At 49.1% G+C, this 20599-nt stretch overlaps 1 protein-coding gene across 1 annotated transcript; it reads right to left on the reverse strand.

The window, feature by feature from the left end:
• Nucleotides 1-3461: 3461 nt before the first annotated feature.
• LOC136169303 (actin, alpha skeletal muscle 2) lies at nucleotides 3462-20390 on the reverse strand. The gene is made up of 6 exons (XM_065937089.1): nucleotides 20358-20390; nucleotides 18428-18512; nucleotides 15421-15582; nucleotides 12953-13141; nucleotides 10710-10891; nucleotides 3462-3605 (listed from the first exon to the last, which is right to left on the reverse strand). The coding sequence occupies exons 1-6, from the start codon at nucleotides 20388-20390 to the stop codon at nucleotides 3462-3464; spliced, it is 795 nt and encodes a 264-aa protein (XP_065793161.1).
• Between the last annotated feature and the right edge of the window lie 209 nt (nucleotides 20391-20599).

Below are 20599 nucleotides of genomic sequence, written 5' to 3' on the forward strand. Positions count from 1 at the left end.
TGACTCTTTGTGACCCCATGGACTGCAGCACACCAGGCTTTCCTGTCCTTCACCCTCTCCCGGAGCTTGCTCAAACTCAGGTCCATTGAGTTGGTGACGGTTGGTGATGTCCAACCATCTCATCCTCTGTCGTCACCTTCTTCTCTTTGGAAAAGATTATCCAAGTCTAAATCCCAGGGCAAAATTCCATCCCAAATACACTGACAAGGAAAAGAATTTTATTTTTATATATTTATCCACAGCACCTAAGGTTGGTTCCCAGGCCTCTTCTGTTTTAAAGAATCATGTTTAACTGCAGACTAGATTAAATAAAATTAAGATACACTGGCTGCCCAAACAATGACTCTGTGATGGATTTCAGGCTTGGTTGGTTCAAGCTGTGCTGAGAGGCGTCAGAATCTCTTTCTGTTTTCCTTTCTTTCTCTTCTCTCTTTCTGTTTCTCTCTCTCTCTCTTCCTCTTCCACCCTTTCCTTCTCCTCTCCCCACCCCAGGATCTTCTGCCATGGCCTAGTTCTCATGCAGGCTCTCCATCGTGGTAGCTTGTAGTCAGCATCTGTAGACTTCTACCTAAGAGGGTAGCTCCCTCACAATGGGAGCTGCTATCCGACAGCTAAAGTCCTGGAATTGAGTCTCACTGACCTGGCCTGGTGACATTCCACTAGGACTGGTCAGCCAGGCTCTGGTCATATGCCCACACTTGCAGGAGAGGGTAGGTGTAAACTTCATCCAAACCACCCCCAAAGGAAGACGCAGAGGGAGAAAGGGCTGGACCATAAAGGTATCAGTGCTGTCCCAACACGCTGTGCTCCGTACCCTGGGGGCCTTCACCAGCCAGGACCAACCCTAGGGCGCTGGGCAGCGGCTCTCCGAGAAGCACTGAGACTCGGGCGTGGCTGGGGCCGTGGTCGTGTGCTGCTGGCTGCTGTGAAGGGGGCGGCTCTGGACACCCCAAGAGGGAGCCTGCATCTTTGGTATTTTCTCTTCTGAACGACCCTTGGATCATCTCGTCAAATTCCATTCAGATCTCACTGGGATTTGATTGGGGTTTCACTGGCTCTCTGGGTGGACTGGGGAGAACTGGCGTTTTATATGTTGTTTCTCACTCTCAAGCACGTCATTTCCTCCCTGTATCGGCATCTTCTTTAGGAAGTCGATAGAAACTTACGGTTTTCTTAATGGAAGGCTCGTATATGTCTTGTTAGTTTACTTTTCTTCTCTGGGTATTTTATAGCATTTGTTTCCCTTTGTCAATTTTATTTTCTAATTGGTTATTATAAATTGCGTTATGCACACTTTGATTGGCTCCCAAGAGAAAAAGATTCAGTTGAGACTTAATTATAACAAAAAGGGGTGTGTGATTTATTATGTCATTAAACTAAGAAATGAGGGCTGGCTGGCTTCAGGCACCAAAGGATGAAACCCGTCCCCTACTTGTGCCCTCCACATATGTATCGTTTAGGCGAACACCAGCTGCTTCAACAGATGATCCTTGGTCTTGCAGCTTAACCCAACACAAGATGAGTCAGTTGATTGAGCATCTAAGAGTCCCACTGCCTCTTCTCCAAGCAGGGATTCCAGGACCCAGCCTCCATCACCCCAGGGCTCTCAAGGTCAGCTGAAGGTCGGCTCCAATCTAGGCAGGAGGGAGGGAGGAGGGTGTGTGGGTGGCGCTTGTGGGTCTACACAGAAGTGGTGAGCATCAAAGGATGAGTGAAAAAACAAAATGCGGTCCAGTCATACAGTGGGATGTCATTCAGCTACGAAAAGGCATGAATTTACTGACACGGGCTCCAACACGGATGCGCCTTGAAAATACAGCACGTGAAAGAAGCCACATACAAAAGGCCATGTATTGTGCACCTCCATTTTTATGAGATGATTAAAGGCGTTTCCACGGGGACAGAGAGTAGGTGAGAGGTTGCCAGGGGCTGGGGGAGAGGAGGATGCAAAGGGGCTGCTAACAGATGCAGGGGGAACGTGGGCCTCTAGGTGGGAACTACTTCTGGATGCTCGTGCTGACTTTCTTTCCTTAGTTCTCTGCTCTTGATCTCCACTGGCCCTACTTGGGGTTCTTTACAGATTTAAACCCATCCCTGTCAAATGACCTTGCTCAAGTTCGTGAGCCTCTCTCTCAACTTCGGCTCCTGCACCACGAAATCAGCTCGAATAAGCCAATCTCACAGACTTATTTCTTACATAGCAAAGTCTGTAATATCTCTCTTCAGCAATGACCACCAGCTTTCGCATATTCTTTCTTTAAATACAGATATTTCAGTTTATTGTATACATACTATGTACCCAGTTTTAAAGGAATAAAAACCCTACACTCTGGAACATAAGACAGTAAACAGAACAAAGACTGGCATATTACTATACAAATGTGATTAACAAGCATAAATAAGAAGCATGTGATTTTTGGCTTTCCAGGTGGCGCTAGTGGTAAAGAACCCGCCTGCCAACACAGGAGACTTAAAAGACGCACGTTTGATGCCTCCCTGGAGGAAGACACAGCAACCCACCCCAGTATTCTTGCCTGAGGATCACAAGGACAGAGGAGCCGGGGGTTACAGTCCGGGGGGTTGCAAAGAGCTGGATGTGACAAAGCAACACAGCACGTACGAACGCATGTGGTTTTTAGCCACGTTCATATTATGCAGTTTTAAACTAATATTTCACAGTGATTAAATCCTTACTTGAAACTGTAGAGTTGGTAAAGGATGTATGCTATTTTAAGTACTAATTCGGAGACATACAAAACAATTTTACTGGTATTTGTGTGGAATAGATGAGGAATAAATACGTGAAGGACATGCTCTGATGAACCTAACTGTGCTTTCAGGAACCAGAGCATCCATGCTGTTCCTCCCGTGTTGGAGGTCAAGTGCATGTCGGGGTGGCCCTCCCCAGCCCCCACGGTGGTTTGGGGCCACGTGACTTGCTCTGGACAATTAACTGTGGATAGATGTGCAGTGTGTACCTTTACTGCCAGTGAAAGGTCCTCCAGGCCACCCACATGTGCACTCACAGGGCGAGACAGTGTTCCAGATGGTGTCGGCCCTGTCAGCCTGGTTCTGGGGTGAGGGTGAAGCAGCAGAGAGTCCCTGGGACCTTCAGTGGACGTGCAACCTGGGTGAGAAAGCCTCTTGTTCCCGGCGCTGAGTCTTGGGGAATGTTTGTTTCTGCAGCACAGCTTAGCCACGCTGACTGATACACAGTTGTCCGAGGTCCCCTCCACTCATGACTCTGCTCTGATGCAGAGAGATCCCTGTGAGCATTTCCCCAAATGCTGTAAGCCTTGCTCAGAGAGCCTGTCTGTTCTTTGTTGACCCTTTTAATCGAAGTCTGGGGTAGGAAGGGCCATGCTCACGTTGGAGTTTGTTGTGAGCTCTGATCAGTTCAGTCAAGCTGAGGTTCAGCCTGGAGCTGGTGAGACAGGTGACGTAGTCCAGACAGCCATGAATCAGAGGGTCCTCCTCCCGACGACCGAGGAGCCCATCTCGCTGTATTCCTCTCTGGTGACCCACATGTCCTTGAAGGTGGAGAGTGAGCACAGGATGGAGCCGCCTACCCAGGCACCATACACGGAATACGGACAGGTGGACACCTGCATGGGGGTGGAGGAGGCAGAGAGGGGGAGTGGAGGAGGGGAGGGAGGAGGGTGAGGCAGGAGGGAGGGTCAGAGGGGAGAGAGGGAGAGAAACCTGGATCAAAATACTAACAAACTGGGGGAACAAAATGCCAGCCCCTGAGCGAACTTCACAGGCAGTCATTCCCCCACTGCCCAGCAAGTACAGTCTATTCCAACCTTTAAAGATGCTTCGTGGCCCTCATCCCACTGCTTGTAGCTTAAAGTTATAGGATAAAAGGAATAAGAACACAAAAGACTCACAGTTGACTCTTGGATTCACTCTAAAATACATGACACTTGATACGTATATTAAGACCATGCAAAAGGCATACACCATTTTGCAGAAAAAAATATAAATAAGCAAAAAAAAAAAAAAAATCAATAATCAGACCAACTGGAGAAGATCTCGTCTACCACTTGGGGCATCACATCAAGAGTTTTTCTGGCTTTTGCTCTGTTCTTACTTTTAGACCGACATTAGCCATGTGTGTGGCAGATAGCAGTGTTTCTTATCCAAGTCAGGTCACCCCTGGATTGAGCAGGTCAACGCCTCCACACCCACCTGCCGGGCGGCATCACTGAGGCGCTGAAGGATAGTTTACTTGCTCAAGGTCAGATGGTGTCATCCTCACCTGTTCACTGACTTTCCTTAAGGCTCTCAGATACGTCATAGCTCAACATGTTTCTTCTCCTAATCAGCGAGGTGAACAGGGCAAGGGGATTTAGAAGGAGGATTTCAAACGCCCAAGGTCCAGTCGGAAGTGGGAGTGAGGGAAGGTGAGTTTCCAGATTCAGTCATGGGGAAGCTTGCTGACTCTATTGCCGTAGAACCATGCTTGGCTTGGAAACCATCTGCTACTATTGGTTAAGACAGGAAAAACGGCTAAAATTTTAAGGGAAAAAAAAACCAAGGAAAAGAATCAGAAAGGGCATGGGAGGCATATTCAGGGTCAGCATCAGGCAGGGAAAAGAGCTGGTCGCAGGTGCTGGGACCCTATGTTCTGACTCTTTTCCATCAATAAGCTGCCACCCTAGATGAGTTACAGACCCCATCTATGTCCTGTCTAAACAAACAAACAAAACCAGGCAAAGGTGTACACAAAATGAGATCTGTTCATTCCAAAGAGAGCAAAGCCCCCATCAGAAAAAAAATGGCCAGGAGGTTGGAATAAGTGATTACAAAAATATGTTAAAGCAAAAGAAGATAAACAAGAAGGCATATAGCACAGGGAACTGTATTCAGTATCCTGAGATAAGCCATAATGGGATAGAACATTAAAAAATGAATACACGTGTATCACTGAGTCGCTTTGGTGTGTAGCAGGAATGAACGCGACAATGAGAAGCATCTGTTCTTCAATTTAAAAAAAGAAAGAGAAAAACTATAGACAGCTGGGAAACCTGCCAAAGACTCACCTTCATCAGTCATTAAAGAAACAAAATTAAAGCAGCTATTTTTCATCTACCCATTTGGAAAAGAGTTTTAAAATGATGGACCCCATTGGAAGGACTGATGTTGAGGCTGAAACTCCAATACTTTGGCCACCTGATGCTAAGAGCCGACTCATTTGAAAGGATCCTGATGCTGGGAAAGATTGAGGGCATGAGGAGAAGGGGGCGACAGCGGATGAGATGGTTGGATGACATCACCGACTCAATGGACATGAGTTTGAGTAAACTCCGGGACCTGGTGATGGACAGGGAGGCCTGGCGTGCTGCAGTCCATGGGGTCGCAAAGAGTCGGACTCAACTGAGTGACTGAACTGAACTGAACTGATGCTGAAGGAACAGCATGAATGAGACACTGTCTCCCCGGCATTGATAGGACCGGAGGCTGGTTATTCTCAGGGGCACCTTGGCCGTAGGTTCCAAAAGCCTTAACAATGCATATATTTCTGGCTCAGGAAATTCCCATCTGGAAATGGATTCTAAGGGCGGGAGGGAAATTCTCCTAAAGAAATAAGAGGAAATCATGGCACAAGAACTTTATTATAGCAAGATCTAGGTTGTCAGGAGAAGCTATTGTCCCATGGAAACCAGCTGTTCTCCGAAGGGAGAGGAGTCTGTTTTAGGGAGAGCATTCTGTTCTTTAGGGGACAATACAATGAGCCCTGTGGATGACTAAAGGTGAACTCACATTCCCTTCTCTTCCAGAGATGTCTAGATGGGAGAGAACTTGGGCAGAGCCAGAGCTAAGTTTTAATAAAGTTATAGGAAAAGGGAGATGCCTTCAAGCTTCATATGGAGAAGTTTTTGGGCTGGGGGGCTGGGGAGTAACTTGAGGGCTCAGAAGTAGGGATGGGAGAGTTTGGTTCAAACCTCAGTCCAGCCACAGGCTGGCGGGCAAAGCCAATGCAAGACAGTGTGAAGGGTGCTCTTTGCAGTGGTGGTCAAGAAACACAGAGAGCCTGTATCATGCTTCCATTTGTCTTCCATTCTGGCTAAGCTTGCCTTCTTTCTGGTTTAGGGGCTTCCCTAGGGGCTCAGATGGTAAAGCTCTGCCTGCAATGTGGGAGACCGGGGCTTGATCCTTGGGTCGGGGAGATCCCCTGGAGAAGGGACTGGAAACCCACTCTAGTATTCTTGCCTGGAGAATCCCATGGACAGAGGAGCCTGGCAGACTACAGCCCATGGGGTGGCAAAGAGTTGGACATGACTGAGTTACTAACACCTTCACTGCCTGGTTTAATGCAAGGATTTTACAGGTAAGAACTCGGAGGGTCAAGAGGAGGAGCAGCGGAAAAGCATTCCTGAGGAGAGCGCAGGACTTCAGAGTGAGAAGCCATGAGGGATAAGAGCTTTCTAATAATTATGTAAATGTCTCATCTCATGTGAGATGCTGGAAGGAGGCTGCAGCCTTGGGAGGTGAGGAAGCAGGTCAGTAACAATTTTCCAACATTACCTATATTTATGGAGCATCATAGGAAACTGTATAGAGAAGACGGCAGCCTTAGGAAGCGCAAAGGCGGGGGCACTGTTCTTTAATATAAATGTGTGCCCTGGTGGATCCTATTTTATGATGAGGGTTGCAAGCTTAGGAAGGAAGGGATGGGATTAATTTTCTAGTATTACATGGATTTGTATAATAATAATGGAGGTTTATAATGCATATACAAGATGGCTGCTGACTTTGGAAGGGAGGCCTGTATTGATTATATAATACCTGATACATTTATCTTTCCATGAAATTCCTGAGTCTTCCCTGTTGCCCCAGTGGTTCTGGAGGAGGAGGCATAGAGACCACCCAGAGCAAGGAGCACTGTCGTGCTTGGGGGGCAACCCCCGGTCCTCGGTCTCTGAGGGGAAAAGACGGCCTCTACTTAACCAAGAGCAAGTGGGTGGTCCCATCCCTCCAACCCCAGCCACCCAGCCTGGGCTCGCGGTGAGCTGGTTCCTTACAGTTAGAGGGAGAGACAGGAAGATGCTTCTTCATGGTGCACCTTGGGACTGAAATTCCAAACCCAGTGTATCAGTTCAGTTCAGTTCAGTCGCTCAGTCGTGTCCGATTCTTTGCGACCCCATGGACTGCAGTACACCAGGCTTCCCTGTTCATCACCAACTCCTGAAGTCTACCCAAACTCATATCCATCAAGTCAGTGATGCCATCCAACCATCTCATCCTCTGTCCTCCCCTTCTCCTCCCACCTTCAATCTTTCCCAGCACCAGGGTCTTTTCAGATGAGTCAGTTCTTCACATCAGGTGGCCAAAGTATTGTAGCTTCAGCGTCAGCATCAGTCCTTCCAATGAACACCCAGGACTGATGATCTCCTTTAGGATGGACTGGTTGGATCTCCTTGCTGTCCAAGGGACTCTCAAGAGTCTTCTCCAACACCACAGTTCAAAAGCATCAGTTCTTCTGCACTCAGCTTTCTTTATAGTCCAACTCTCACATCCATACATGACTACTGGAAAGATCATAGCTTTGACTAGATGAACCTTTGTTGGCAAAGTAATGTCTCTGCTTTCTAACATGTTGTCTAGTTTGGTCATAGCTTTTCTTTCAATGAGTGTATTTTAATTTCATGGCTGCAGTCACTGTCTGCAGTGATTTTGAAGCCACCCAAAATAAAGTCTGTCACTATTTCCATTTGTCATGAAGTGATGGGACCAGATGCCATGATCTTAGTTTTCTGAATGTTGAGTTTTAAGCCAGCTTTTTCACTCCTCTTTCACTTTCATCAAGAGGCTCTTTAGTTCTTCGCTTTCTGCCATAAGGGTGGTGTCACCTGCATATCTGAGATTATTGATATTTCTCCGTGCAATCTTGATTCCAGCTTGAGCTTTACCTAGCCCAGCATTTCTCATGATGTACTCTGCATATAAGTTAAATAAGCAGGGTGACAATATACAACCTTGAAGTACTCCTTTCATGATTTGGAATCAGTCTGTTGTTCCATGTCCAATTCTAACTGTTGCTTCCTGACCTGCATACACATTTCTCTGGAGGCAGGTCAGGTGGTCTGGTATTCCCATCTCTTGAAGAACTATGGATGGAGGTTCATGACATTGTACAGGAGGCAGTGATCAATTCCATCCCCAAGAAAAAGAAATACAAAAAGGCAAAATGGTTGACTGAGTAATCCTGACAAATAGCTGAGGAAAGAAGGGAGGCTAAAGGCAAAGGAAAAATAAAATAAAATAAAGGCAAATTAGAAAAGGAAAGATCTACCCATTTGAATGCAGAGTTCCAAACAATGGCAAGGAGAGATCAGAAAGTCATCCTCAGTGATCAGTGCAAAGAAATAAAGGAAAACAACAGAATGGGAAAGACTAGAGATCTCTTCAAGAAAATTAGAGATACCGAGGGAACATTTCATGCAAAGATGGGCTCAATAAAGGACAGAAATGGTATGGACCTAACAGAAGCAGAAAAAACCCCAGTGCATAAACCTTGCTTATAGAGCTACTTTTATAAACAGGGGGGGAAAAAGAAAATGTTTGAAAAATGGAGTAAAAAAGATGCCCATGTGAAAAGACTGCATGCTCTGTGATTCCAACCACACGAGCTTCCAATGACTTGATTCCAGCTACATGGTGTTCTGGAAAAGGCAGATCTATGGAGACATTAAAATCATCCGTCGTTGCTCGGGGACGGGGGAGGTGGGGAGCAGTGGGCAGCGCCCAGGGTGCTATTAACGTGAATTATCCTGTGACAGCCCCCGTGGATGTGGAATTACTTCCTCTGCAGGACAGGGTATCTGCGGGCACATGCCTTTCTACATTCCTCAAAGCCCATCACACGCACGCCACCAGGGGTGAAGCTTAATGGCAACTACAGACTTCAGCTGACAACGATCGGTTCCTCGGTTGTAACCAGCGCACCAGAGGAAAACCACGGCTGGCTCACAGGGGTGACTGTGTGCACAGGGAGGGATATGCGGGAACTCGCTTTTTCCTCGGTTTTTCTGTAAACCTAAGACTGCTCTAAAGAATTTGAGAGTAAACAAGTGAATTTGAAAGTAAACAAGAAAAGTTTACATGGTGCTGAGGGCAGGAACCCCCTGGCAGGGGTGGAGGGTCAGGCAGGGGAGGGGCCCTGGCTTCCTAAAGCCCGAGCTGCATGGAAGCCGGCCTGCCTTTTGCAGACGTGGATCCGGGAAGTGTGGATGGGGTGGAGGACATGGCGGGGGGAGCCTCTCTCTGCACCGTCAGCTTCCTCTCCCCGCAGATAGTCCCCGGCAGAAGTCATACAGGCAGGTAGCTCTCCCGTCTTAAAACCACCACTACCACAACCGCAAAACTCCTTCTGATCTCACGTCTCAGCTGTCACCCGGCTTTTCTGTGCTTCTTGCAGCAAAAGTCCTTCCAGTCCCCTCCAGACATCGGCTATCTGGGCCCTCCAGGTGGTTTGTCTCACCCGGCAGAAGATGCTGAATCCCAGGCCCCCAGGAACCGGTCTTCAGCCTTGCCCCACTTGCCAAAGTTGCGGGATTTCTAGGCCAGCTTGCTGCTCCCAGCAGGGCTGCCCTCTCTCCTCCTTTCCTGCCTGCGCCCTGGAGCTCCAGTTCCCGGGACACCCCTGTTCCTCCAGCCTCTCCCGATGGGCCGAGAGGCTGCATGTGGCACTCGGCCCTGTACCCCGTCTGCACCCCCGCCCCGGTCTCTAGGCGGCCCGCCTCTGATGACCTCTCCAGTGCGGAGCTGGAGCCCAACCTCCTCCCACCTCTGAGCTCTGTCCCTCCTGAATTCTGCTCCCCGACAGACAGGAGACATCCCCAAGGGGACGCGTCCAAATTGCCACTTCAGACTTCCCCTGGCCACCCCTCTGGTGCCCTCGACCATCTCTGCCACAGCGTCTCTGTCTCCCCAGGTGTTCAGGCTAGAACTTCAGGACATGCCCGGGGTTCCTCTGTCTCACCGCTACTTCACATCTCCCCGAAAATCTTACTGCCTCTGCCTTGAGTGTGAGCTCAAAATGTGGCCACCTCCCCACATCCTCTGTGCTGCCGACTCTGAGCCACCAGCATCCCTCACCTGGACCCCAGCATCACCTCCCAGCTGCACCCACACAGTCCACCCCCCACAGCAGCCCGACCCCCACTCCAGAGCCTGGCCTGATGTCACTGCTCTGCCCAAACCTCCTCCCGCTGGTTCCCAGTCTCCTTCACAGTAACATCTCGCATGGCTTCTCTGACACTGTTCACCCCGCTCCCTCTCTCAGCCCAGCCAACCTTCCTCAGCACTTCCTTAAGAAATCTGCCTCCGGGCCGCTGTGTGGGCTGTTCCCTGTGCCTGAATGCTCTTCCCCACACATCCACCTGCTCCCCTCTCCTCCTTCAAGTATTCACCGAACACCGCCTTTCCAGGAGTGCCCTGCCCTGACCTCTCCCCCCTTCTCCTTCCTGTCTGTCTCCCCGACCCCGAGGCTCATAGCGCTTCCCAGCATGTCACCCTCCGTACATATGATCTGAATTGCTTACTCCTTATCACCCTCCCCCCAACACACACTGGAATGTAAGCTCCCAGAGTTTTGTTGCTTTCTGTTAACTGAGGCTTCTGCAAGCACCTGGCACCTCGGAGGCATTCTAGGAACATGGAATAAATCGCCGAGCCCCAGAGGGTGGGTGGAGGGGCCCTACCTTCACATTAATCTTCGGGGAGACCAGGGCGGACGCTTCTTTCTGCAGCCGGGACCTCAGGCCAGAACAGGTGCCCGTACCTCCCGACAGGATGATGTGGCCAAAAAGGATCTTCCAGAGGGCAGGGTTGCAGGAGCTGATGCATTCGAATGCCTTTATGTGGATGCCAAAGTCGTTCCGCTCTGTCAGGATGGACAGAACAAGGAGGAAACTTAGGGAACCAGAGGCCTAGTGGCTGCACCCCTGGGCTCCTCCCTTCCCCGGCAGGGACTAGGGAGGCGGCGGCCCCCGAGTCTCAGGCAGCTCAAGTGCAGTGGACAAACAGCGCCGCTGACCGCGAGGCCCTTACAAGTCCAAGACAGTAAAGTACGTGAACTGCCCAGCGCAGGCGTGGGGTCCGCGGCTCACAACTGAAGAAATAAATGTTAATTCTCCTCGCTCATCCGGAAGACCTTGCATCCAAATGTCACCGACAGCTATTAATTTTTAATTTTAAAAAATTCTTTAGATTAATTTTTATTGGGTATAGTTTCTTTACAATGCTGTTTGTCAGTCTCTACTGTTCAGCAAAGTGACTCAGCTATGTGCACACATGTATCTCCTCTTTTCTGGATTTCCTTTCCATTTAGGTCACCAAAGAGCCCTGAGGAGGGTTCTCTGAGCGGTACGGTATTCCCATTAGCGGTCCACTTTACACACGGGATCAAGAGTGTACAAATGTCAGCCCGTCTCCCAGCTCAGCCCGCCCCCTTGGTGTCCGTGTGTTTGTTCTCTTCGTCTGTGAGTTATTAGTTTTTAACGTGTTGGCATCAGTTTCCTTATGATAGGACTCTGTAGCCACAGGGTCTTTGCTCAGGTGGCCTTGGAAAATTATCCTGGTCCTTCCTTTCCTGACTCATCCCTCGCCTGTGTGGCCTCAGAGGCGATGAGAACAGACCCAAAGGACGTGTACACCGTGCTCCCGTCTCTCAGAGATTGTGAGGTCCTGGGAGGGATGGCTGGTGCCTGTCACTGTGTCCCCAGCTGTGACGGTACCGGCCGTGTGACCCTAGGATAAGGACTGGAAAGTCTAACTCGCAGGAGCCGTGGAGACGTGTGGTCCTGCAGCTACCGTCAAAGTCACAGCTGTGCCCGCAAAGCTGCCGTCCACCTAGACCCGGAAGAGAGCTTTCATGCTGTGGGTGAGACTTCAGCCAACGGCTTCTTCATTTACCCTTAAAATCTGGAGGTGTGCGCCATGTTCTAAACCTTCACCCCCTACACAGCCTGTTGGAGAACTCAGAACCTGGCTCACCTGTACTAGATAAAAACGGTGGGTCCTTATTAGGTACTCATTCTGGGGAAGTTTGCTTCTCTTTTATTCCCCTTTGTCCCTTATTAATGTAACCAATTATCTCTAAGCTTTGATTTCAGGCAAGAGCTGGCTTTCCCTGACTACTTTGCAGACTTCATTTTCCCAATCAAAGGGAATTTTATACCTCATCATTTTTTTTCCTGTTCTCCCATGTCTGCCAGAGAGCTTTGTCAGCTCAATCTTCATTTAAAATCTCTGGATCAGCCAGATTTTTAGTTTCCTTCAAACTCCATGGGTTTTGCTTCTTTACTTTGTCTGAACATCTATTTTGTAAGTAGGTAGAATATAAATAGTACATAATGAAAAAGACTTGCTGTCCAGGGTAGTATCTCATCACATTTGATGAGTGATCTAACACTTTCCAGTAGGTTTCTTCATCTGTAAGATGAAATAATGTGAGATCTGGGGAAGGCTGAAAGGACACAACACACATACAAATGGTCAGCAAGATATGGGTATGTTGATGTTAGTTGCTGTTTAGTCGCTAAGTCACGTCCAACTCTTTTGTGACCCCCCATGGACTGTAGCCCACTAGGCTTCCCTGTTCATGGGATTCTCTAGGCAAGAATACCAGAGCGGGTTGCCATTTCCTTCTCCAGGGGATCGTCCCGACACCGGGATCGAACCCTCATCTCCTGTGTTGGCAGGTGGATTCTTTACCTGCTGACGCACCAAGGAAGTCCTGGAGACTTTTTCTTAAATAGTGGTAAACCGTGTTTGGGTGCTTAATAAGTGACGGTTGGTATCAGGGGACCTTTTGAAATGAGGTGTCAGCTTGGTATTATTTGCTGCTCAGAGTAGAATGCCCTCCTGAACCCATCTCCTTCTGCCTTGCGACACGCTCATCTGCCTGTGTGTAGTTCGTCTCTGATCCCCTCCACCGACTCACCTATGAGGTCTGGCTGGAAAAGCGCTTCAGGGCAGAAAAATCTCTCCCTCCCAAGGTCTATCTCCTGGCCGTCAGGCAGCTGACACTTTTGTGGGTAGGAGGGAGAGTTGGCTTCTGCCTTCTCTTTTTCAAAGTCCAAAGCCACAAAACAATTTTTCTCTTTCAGGTCCCGCACACACTCCCGATCAGCTGTGGAAGAGATGAAAAGGGTCTGACTGTGAGTCAGGTTCACAAAAGGATTTTTTTTCTCCAGGCGCCCCCTTCTAAAGCTTCAGCTCCTTGCAGGTGGGGGGACCAGACAGAGGTATTGCAGCTGCAATTTCTATTGTCATCTCATATTCTAGTACCGGACCTCACCTAGCTCAGTGTGAAGATTTTGCCTGCAATGCAGGAGACTCAGGTTCGATCCCTGGGTTGGGAAGATTCTCTGGAGAAGGGAACAGCTAACCACTGAAGTATTCCTGCCTGGGAAACCCCATGGACAGAGGAGCCTTGTGGGCTACAGTCCATGCGGTTGCAAGGAACTGGACACAACGTAGGGACTAAAGAGCACTCTAGGGCCTGCTGGCCTGCAGCACGCGTCGGGGCCAGGTCTGTGCTTGAGAAGGGTGGACTAGGGATGCTCTGAACCAAAACGCAAATGTTTGAGAAGTGTCTTCATTTTGTATGCGGTGTGATTTGGGGGCTGGATAATCAAGTTCAATTTTATTATCTATTAATCTAGGAGGCGATGGTGCTCGCATCCCTACCTGCTATGAATATTGCCTCCAAGCAGTTCACAACTGCCCCTTCCTCTGGAGAACTGCCCAAGGCAACAGAAGCCCCCTGTTCCAGAGACATCCCGCCTTCTGGACTGCTGACAACAGGTTTCAGACTCAGCTACATCTCGTGGTGTTACGCTTTTAATTTTCATCCATCATCGCTTTTGAGATTGGGTCAGAGGGCTCTCCCTGCACCTGCTCACCCGGAAATCCCACCGGTTCTTCAGCTCACGGACATCTGACCTTTACCTTGTCACTTCACCTAAACCAGGATGATGAATCTGTCACTTGGTAATGGCAGAAGTGGGAGAGGTGAAATTTGAAAGTAGACTTTTTCTTGACTTCTTTCCCTCCAACAACTGATGCTGTTGGTCACACCCTTCTTTTTCCTTGCCTCCTGGGTAACACCTTATAGTTTCCCCTTCTTTGCCTGCTTTGGGCTTTGGTGAGACAAGTATAGGTTCAAATTACCTCTTCCACCATTTACCAACTGCCAAGCTTCCCTGATAGCTCAGTTAGTAAAGAATCTGCCTGCAATGCAGGAGACCCTAGTTTGATTCCTGGATTGGGAAGATCCTCTGGAGAAGGGATAGATTGTCCACTCCAGTATTCTTGGGCTTCCCTTGTAGAATCAGCTAGTAAAGAATCCACCTGCAATTCTGGAGACCTGGTTTCGATCACTGGGTTGGGAAGATCCCCTGGAGAAGGGAAAGGAACCCACTCCAGTATTCTGGCCTGGAGAATTCCACAGACTGTATAGTCCATGGGGTTGCAAAGAGTTGGATACGACTGAGCTGAGTTGGATAAGACTTTCACTTTCACTTTCAAGCTCATTATCCTCTTAACCTTCCCTCTCCTCGTCTTCAAGAGTGGGACTGATCATTCCTCACAGTATTGCTGTAAGGATGAGATGAAGTAATGCATATTTGACTTTGCTAAGTGTGAGGTGTCAGTAAAACGTATGAGTCCATCCCAGTCGATCCTTACCACTGTCCCTTGCTTTCCTCTAATTGCCACTATTCTTCTGGGTTCCATGCTTTGCATGGTTTGGATATAGACCTCTCACCTGAGAAGACCAGAAACCACAAGGTGGGTTACAGGTTTGGTGGGAATGGGTGTCATGTAGGGTCTACAGGCTGGGAATTTAGTCCAGGAAGTGGGTGAAGAGTGGACAGGCACCTCCTTGTCTGGCGTCCTTGGGTTCCCTTCCCAGAAGTTATACCTACTAGTCATGGCAAGTTGAAGTCATCTAACTTTCCTAAACCTATTCCTCTTGCAGTGGAGGTAATTGTTTCTACTCAGAGTACTGAAGCATAAAGCAATGAGAGGATGTTTGTGGACTGTTTCCTTAGCCAGCTGCCTTTCACAGTGTAAGCACTCTGTAAAGCTTAGCTCGTCGGCGTCAGCGTCAGCATCACCTCACCACCTTCACCACCATCATCATCATGACCACCACCAGCAGCTCCTTCATCATCACCGTTACACCCGCATCACCGCCTTCATCACCATCATAACCTCATCTTCACCATCATCCTTGCCGTCATCAATGCACTAAATGTCCCTTGACATAGAAGCGTTGCTTTTTAGGACCAGAACGGTGGTAAAGTAGCCTTTGCTTTACAAATTGAGGGCTGTAGGTGGAGGAAGCTAAGGAGGCTATTGCGGCCCGAAGACTGGTTTACCTGGCTGGGAAGAGCAGCGTCCTACCTGTGCTCACCAGCGAATGCCCACTTTCTGACAGCAGACGTAGGAGGTACAAGGTTAGGTCTTGGCCCGCAATGTCCATGTGGAAGGTTGACTGATGCAAAGGACAGCCATCAATGATGGGCACGAAGTACGTCATTCCTTCTCCAGACTCAACCGTCATCCCTAGGCAAGAAAGCACCCTGGATCATCATGTCACGTGCAGGGCATTGCTCGTCGGTTGTCAGGTCTGCTTGAAGACATGGCAGAGGAGCAACCAACCGGATGGGAAGACAAGGGATCCGAGGAGCAAACTTTCTTTCCCTGCAGGAGAGTGTGCTAGGATGGTGCCAATCGGGGTCGCTGGAAAGGAAGCCTGCAGGCTTTCTGATTAAATCAGACATTCAGGTATTAGCCTTTTCATACTGTTCATGGGGTTCTTAAGGCAAGACTACTGAAGCGCTTTGCCATTCCCGTCTGCAGGGGACCATGTCAAGGCTGTATATTGTCACCCCACTTAATTAACTTATTGCAGAGTACATCACGTGAAATGCCCAGTTAGATGAATCACAAGCTGGAATCAAGATTTCTGGGAGAAATATCAACAACCTCAGATGTGCAGGTGATACCACTCTAAAGGCAGAAAGCAAAGTGGAACTAAAGAGCCTCTTGATGAGGGTCAAAGAGGGGAAAAAACTGGCTTAAAACTCAGCATTCATAAAACGACAATCATGGCATCTGATTCTATCATTTCATGGCAAACAGGTGGGGGAAAAGGGGAAATAGTGACAGATTTAATTTTCTTGGGCTCCAAAATCATTGTGGATGATGACTGCAGCCATGAAATTAAGACGCTTGCTCCTTGGAAGAAAAACTATGACAAACCTAGACAGTGTATTAAAAAGCAGAAACATTACTTTGCAGGCAAAGGTCTGTATAGTCAAAGCCATGGTTTTTCCAGTAGTCATGCATGCATGTGACAGCTGGACCATAAAGAAGGCTGAGCACGAAAGAATTGGTGTTTTCAAATTGTGGTTTTGGAGTAGACTCTTGGCAGTCCCTTGGGCTGCAGGGAGATCAAACCAGTCAGTCGTAAAGGAAATAAGTCCTGAATATTCGTTGGAAGGACTGATGCTGAAGCTGACCCTCCAATACTTTGGTTACCTGAGGCCAAGAGCCAACTCACTGGAAAAGACTCTGATGCTGGGAAAGATTGAGGAGAAGAAAAGAGAAGGGGATGACAGAGGATGAGATGGTTGGATGGCATCACCGACTCAATGGACATGAGTGTGAGCAAACTCTGAGAGATGGTGGAGGACAGGGAATCCTGGCGTGCTACAGTTCACGGGGTCACAGAGAGTCGTACACGACTGAACAACTGAACAGCAACAAGGGCACACGGCACCAGCGTTTTCTCATTTTAAGGCTTATTAAGCCAGGAGCAGGCAACCCACTGCAGTGTTCTTGCCTGAAGAATTCCATGGACAGAGGAGCCTGGCGGGCTACAGTCCATGGGGTCGCAAAGAGTCAGACACTACTGAGCGACTGAGCACACACAAATAGTTTGATGAAGCAGAAGAGAGAGCACAGAAACAGACCCCCACACACAGACAACTGGCTTTTAAAAAACGTGCAAAGGCAATTCAATGAAGCAAGCAGAGTCTTTAAACAAATACAGTGGGGGAAATGAGACCTCTGTACACACATAAAACTTCACTCATACTTCACACCACAACAAAAGTTTATTCAAAATGGATCTAAATGGAAAACTCAAGGACAAAGTTTCTAGAAGAAAGCAGCAGAAAACTTCTTGGACTCAGCATGTATTTCTTAGATATGACCCTGAAAATGAGATCCACAGAAACTAAATTGATGAATTGATCTTCCTTGAAGTTAAAAGCTTCTGCTCTTCAAAATACACTGTGAAGAGGGTGAAAAGTCAAGTCATAAACTGGGAATAAATAGCTGCAAAACTTCTGGCTGATAAAAGACTGGTACCCAGAATACAAAAATAATTCATAAAGCTCAAAGATAAATAACTCAATAAAAAAAATTTGGGCAAAACATTCAAACAGACTGAAGCAGATCTACGGATGGTAAATAAACACGTGAAAAATGCGCAGTCTGATTGGTCTGCAGGAAAATGCCAATCAAAACCACAATGAGACACCGCTGCACACCTGTTCAAAAGCAGAAATGAAAGGCTGACCCCGTCAAGGGCCGTGGAGGAACCGGGCCTCCCACGACGGTTGTGTGGGACCACACAAAACAGCCCATGCAGCACCACGCTGCGACTAGTTGGGCTGAGTTTTTAAAGTGTTAAACATCCCCCTACCGCATAACACAGTCACCTCCCTTCTAAGTATTTGCCCAAAAGAAACGAGAACAAGTGTCCGTACAAATGTCCACAGAAACTATTGATAAAAGTCCCCAACTGGAAACCTCCCAAATGTCCATTCCCGGGTGAATGGATGAAGTAGGGGCACTCATACCAAGGAGCATTACTCGGCAGCAGCAAGGGATGAGCTGTTGATATAAACAACAACACGAATGAATCCCCAGATAATGATTTTGAGTGTAAAAAGCTGCCCAGGAAAGGGTACCCACTGCGTAATGACACTTTTAGGAAACTCCAGAAGATGCAGACACATGTGTGGGGTCAGGCTGGTGGTTATCTGAGGATAGACTGGAGGAGGCAGTGTGTGGGGGTGGAAGGGAAGTATCTGGGGATGATGGATAAGTTCGCCCTCTTGACTGTGCAGGTGGGTTCAGGGTGTATCCACACCTCAAGGTGTTTCCAGCTGCACGCACTGCAGTTCATCCTTGTCAATCATACCTCAATAAAGATGTTCAGGAAAAAGGGACTCAGTGCGGGAGATGGGGGAGAATGTTCAACCAGGAGGGATGAAAAGGGCTTGTAAGTGGCTTTTATGAATTTTTCTTTTCTTATTTGGCAACAAGGGAGTGGCAGCCAGAGGGAAGGGCTGGGTGTGGGCATGGGCATGGCCATGGGCTCCCAGGGGCAACTCACCAGCGGTGTGGCCGGAAGCATACAGAGAAAGGACTCCTTGGTTGGCTAAATATAAGGCAGGCACACCAAAGGTCTCAAACAGGATCTGCGGGAGGCGTGGACGCAGTCAGGGGGCGCTTTGCCTAAATTCCGTGAGCAAACGAGTCCCTCTGGCCAGAGGCACGTGACTGCCCCAGAGGGATCCAGACAGCGGGCCAGGAATGCCACTCTTCACCCCAGCCCTGCCCTGACGAGCTCCACGACACCCTGACTCCCCGTCTGCAGAATGGGCTCGCACCCTCCCCAGGTACCGAAAGGGGGAGCCCCTTCTGCCCTGTCTCAGGACCAACTGGAGGGCATCACGTTGTCTTGTAAGCCACCGTTTCCTCACGGTGGGAAAACGCAGATTCCCAAAGCCTCTGAGCAGCCCTTGCTGGTTCCTCCACTGAGCACACCCTTCTTTCCTCTCTCCGAGGGCGGGCAGACCCATACCGAGCAGGGTTCACGTGACTGTTCTGAGACTTGGGCTCACCCGTGTATGTTGGCTCTTCAATAGACTCACCAACACTACCCCATGTGGGCGTCCTTTGGTTTCCTGCTAGGATCCTGATACAATTAGGGAGTAAATTCAGAGACAGTCGTGGCAGAAAGGCAGGGAGCGGGTCTGGGAGTGATGGGGAAGCGCCCGAGCCAGGCTCTGTGGCAGGCGCTGCAGTTAGTATGAGGGTGGTCAACTCGCCTGGGCCACAGGGGCCAGACACTGGGTCAAACATGTCTGGGTGTGTCTGAGGGTGTTCCGGATGAAACTGGCAGTTAAGTGCACGTGCTAAGTGCTGAGCTCAGTCGTGGCTGACTCCTGCAACCCCGTGGACTGTGGCCCGCCAGGCTCTCTGTCCATGAGATTCTCCAGGCAGGAATACTGGAGTGGGTTGCCATTTCCTTCTCCAGGCGATCTTCCCCACGCAGGGATTGAACCTGTGTCTCTTAAGTCTCCTGTATTGGCAGGCGGGTTCTCTGCCACTAGCGCCACCCATAGACTGAGCAAAGCAGATTGTTCTTCCCAAAGTCAGTGACGTGAAAGCGAAAGAGTTAGAGGCTCAGTTGTGTCTGACTCTCTGCGACCCCATGGACTGTAGCCCACCAGATTCCAATGTCTCTGAAATTCTCCAGGGAAGAATACTGGACTGGGTAGCCGTTCCCTTCTCCAGGGGAGCTTCCCCACCCGGGGATCAAACCCGGGTCTCCTTTGTTGCAGGCAGATTCTTTACTGCCTGAGCCGCCAGGGGAGGTGGGTCTCATCTAATCAGCTGAAGGGCTGACTAGAACAAAGGGCCTGAACTTCCCTGAAGGAGAGGGAATTCCTCCTGCCTGACTGCATTTGAACTGGGACATCGGGTCTTTTTTTTTTTTTTTTTAATATATTCCTTATTATTATTTTATTTATTTTTGGCTGTGCGGGGTCTTCGTTGCTGCCGGGACTTCCTCTGGTTGCGGCCAGCACGAGCTTCTGTTACTGTGGCCTCTCTTGTTGTGGAACTCAGGCTGTAGGGCTTGCAGGCTCCGTAACTGCGACTCCCGAGCTCTGCAGCCCAGGCTCAGTGGTTGGAGCGCTCGGGCTTCGTTGCCCGAGGCGGGTGGAATCTTCCCAGATCAGGGATCGAACCCATGTCTCCTGCATTGGCAGGCAGAGTTTTACCACTGAGCCCTCAGGAAATCCTGGGACATCAGTTGTGTGTGTGTGTGTGTGTGTGTGTGTGTGTGGTTTTGGACTAGAACTTAGACCGCTGGCTGTCCTGGGGTCCACCCTGCTGCCTGCAGATGCTGGGACTTGCCGGCTCAATGACCCTCATTGACTCCTTACAGTAATACGTATTTCTCCTTGTTGTCGCTGAGTCACTCAGTCATGTTCGACCCTGTGGACTGCAGCAGGCCAGGCCTCCCCGTCCTTCACCATCTCCCAGAGCTTGCTCAAACTCCTGTCCATCGCGTCGGTCATGCCATTCAACCATCTCATCCTCTGTCGTCCCCTTCTCTTCCTGCCTTCAATCTTTCCCATCATCAGGGCGTTTTCCAATGAGTCGGCTCTTCGCATCAGGTGGCCAAAGGACTGGAGCTTCATCTTCAGCATCAGTCCTTCAGGTGAATACTCAGGGTTGGCCTCCTTTAGGAGTGACAGGTCTAAATCCCTTGACT

The sequence above is a fragment of the Muntiacus reevesi genome, chromosome 5 (genome assembly GCF_963930625.1).
Source record: "Muntiacus reevesi chromosome 5, mMunRee1.1, whole genome shotgun sequence".
In the NCBI taxonomy this organism is placed as follows: Eukaryota; Metazoa; Chordata; class Mammalia; order Artiodactyla; family Cervidae; genus Muntiacus; species Muntiacus reevesi.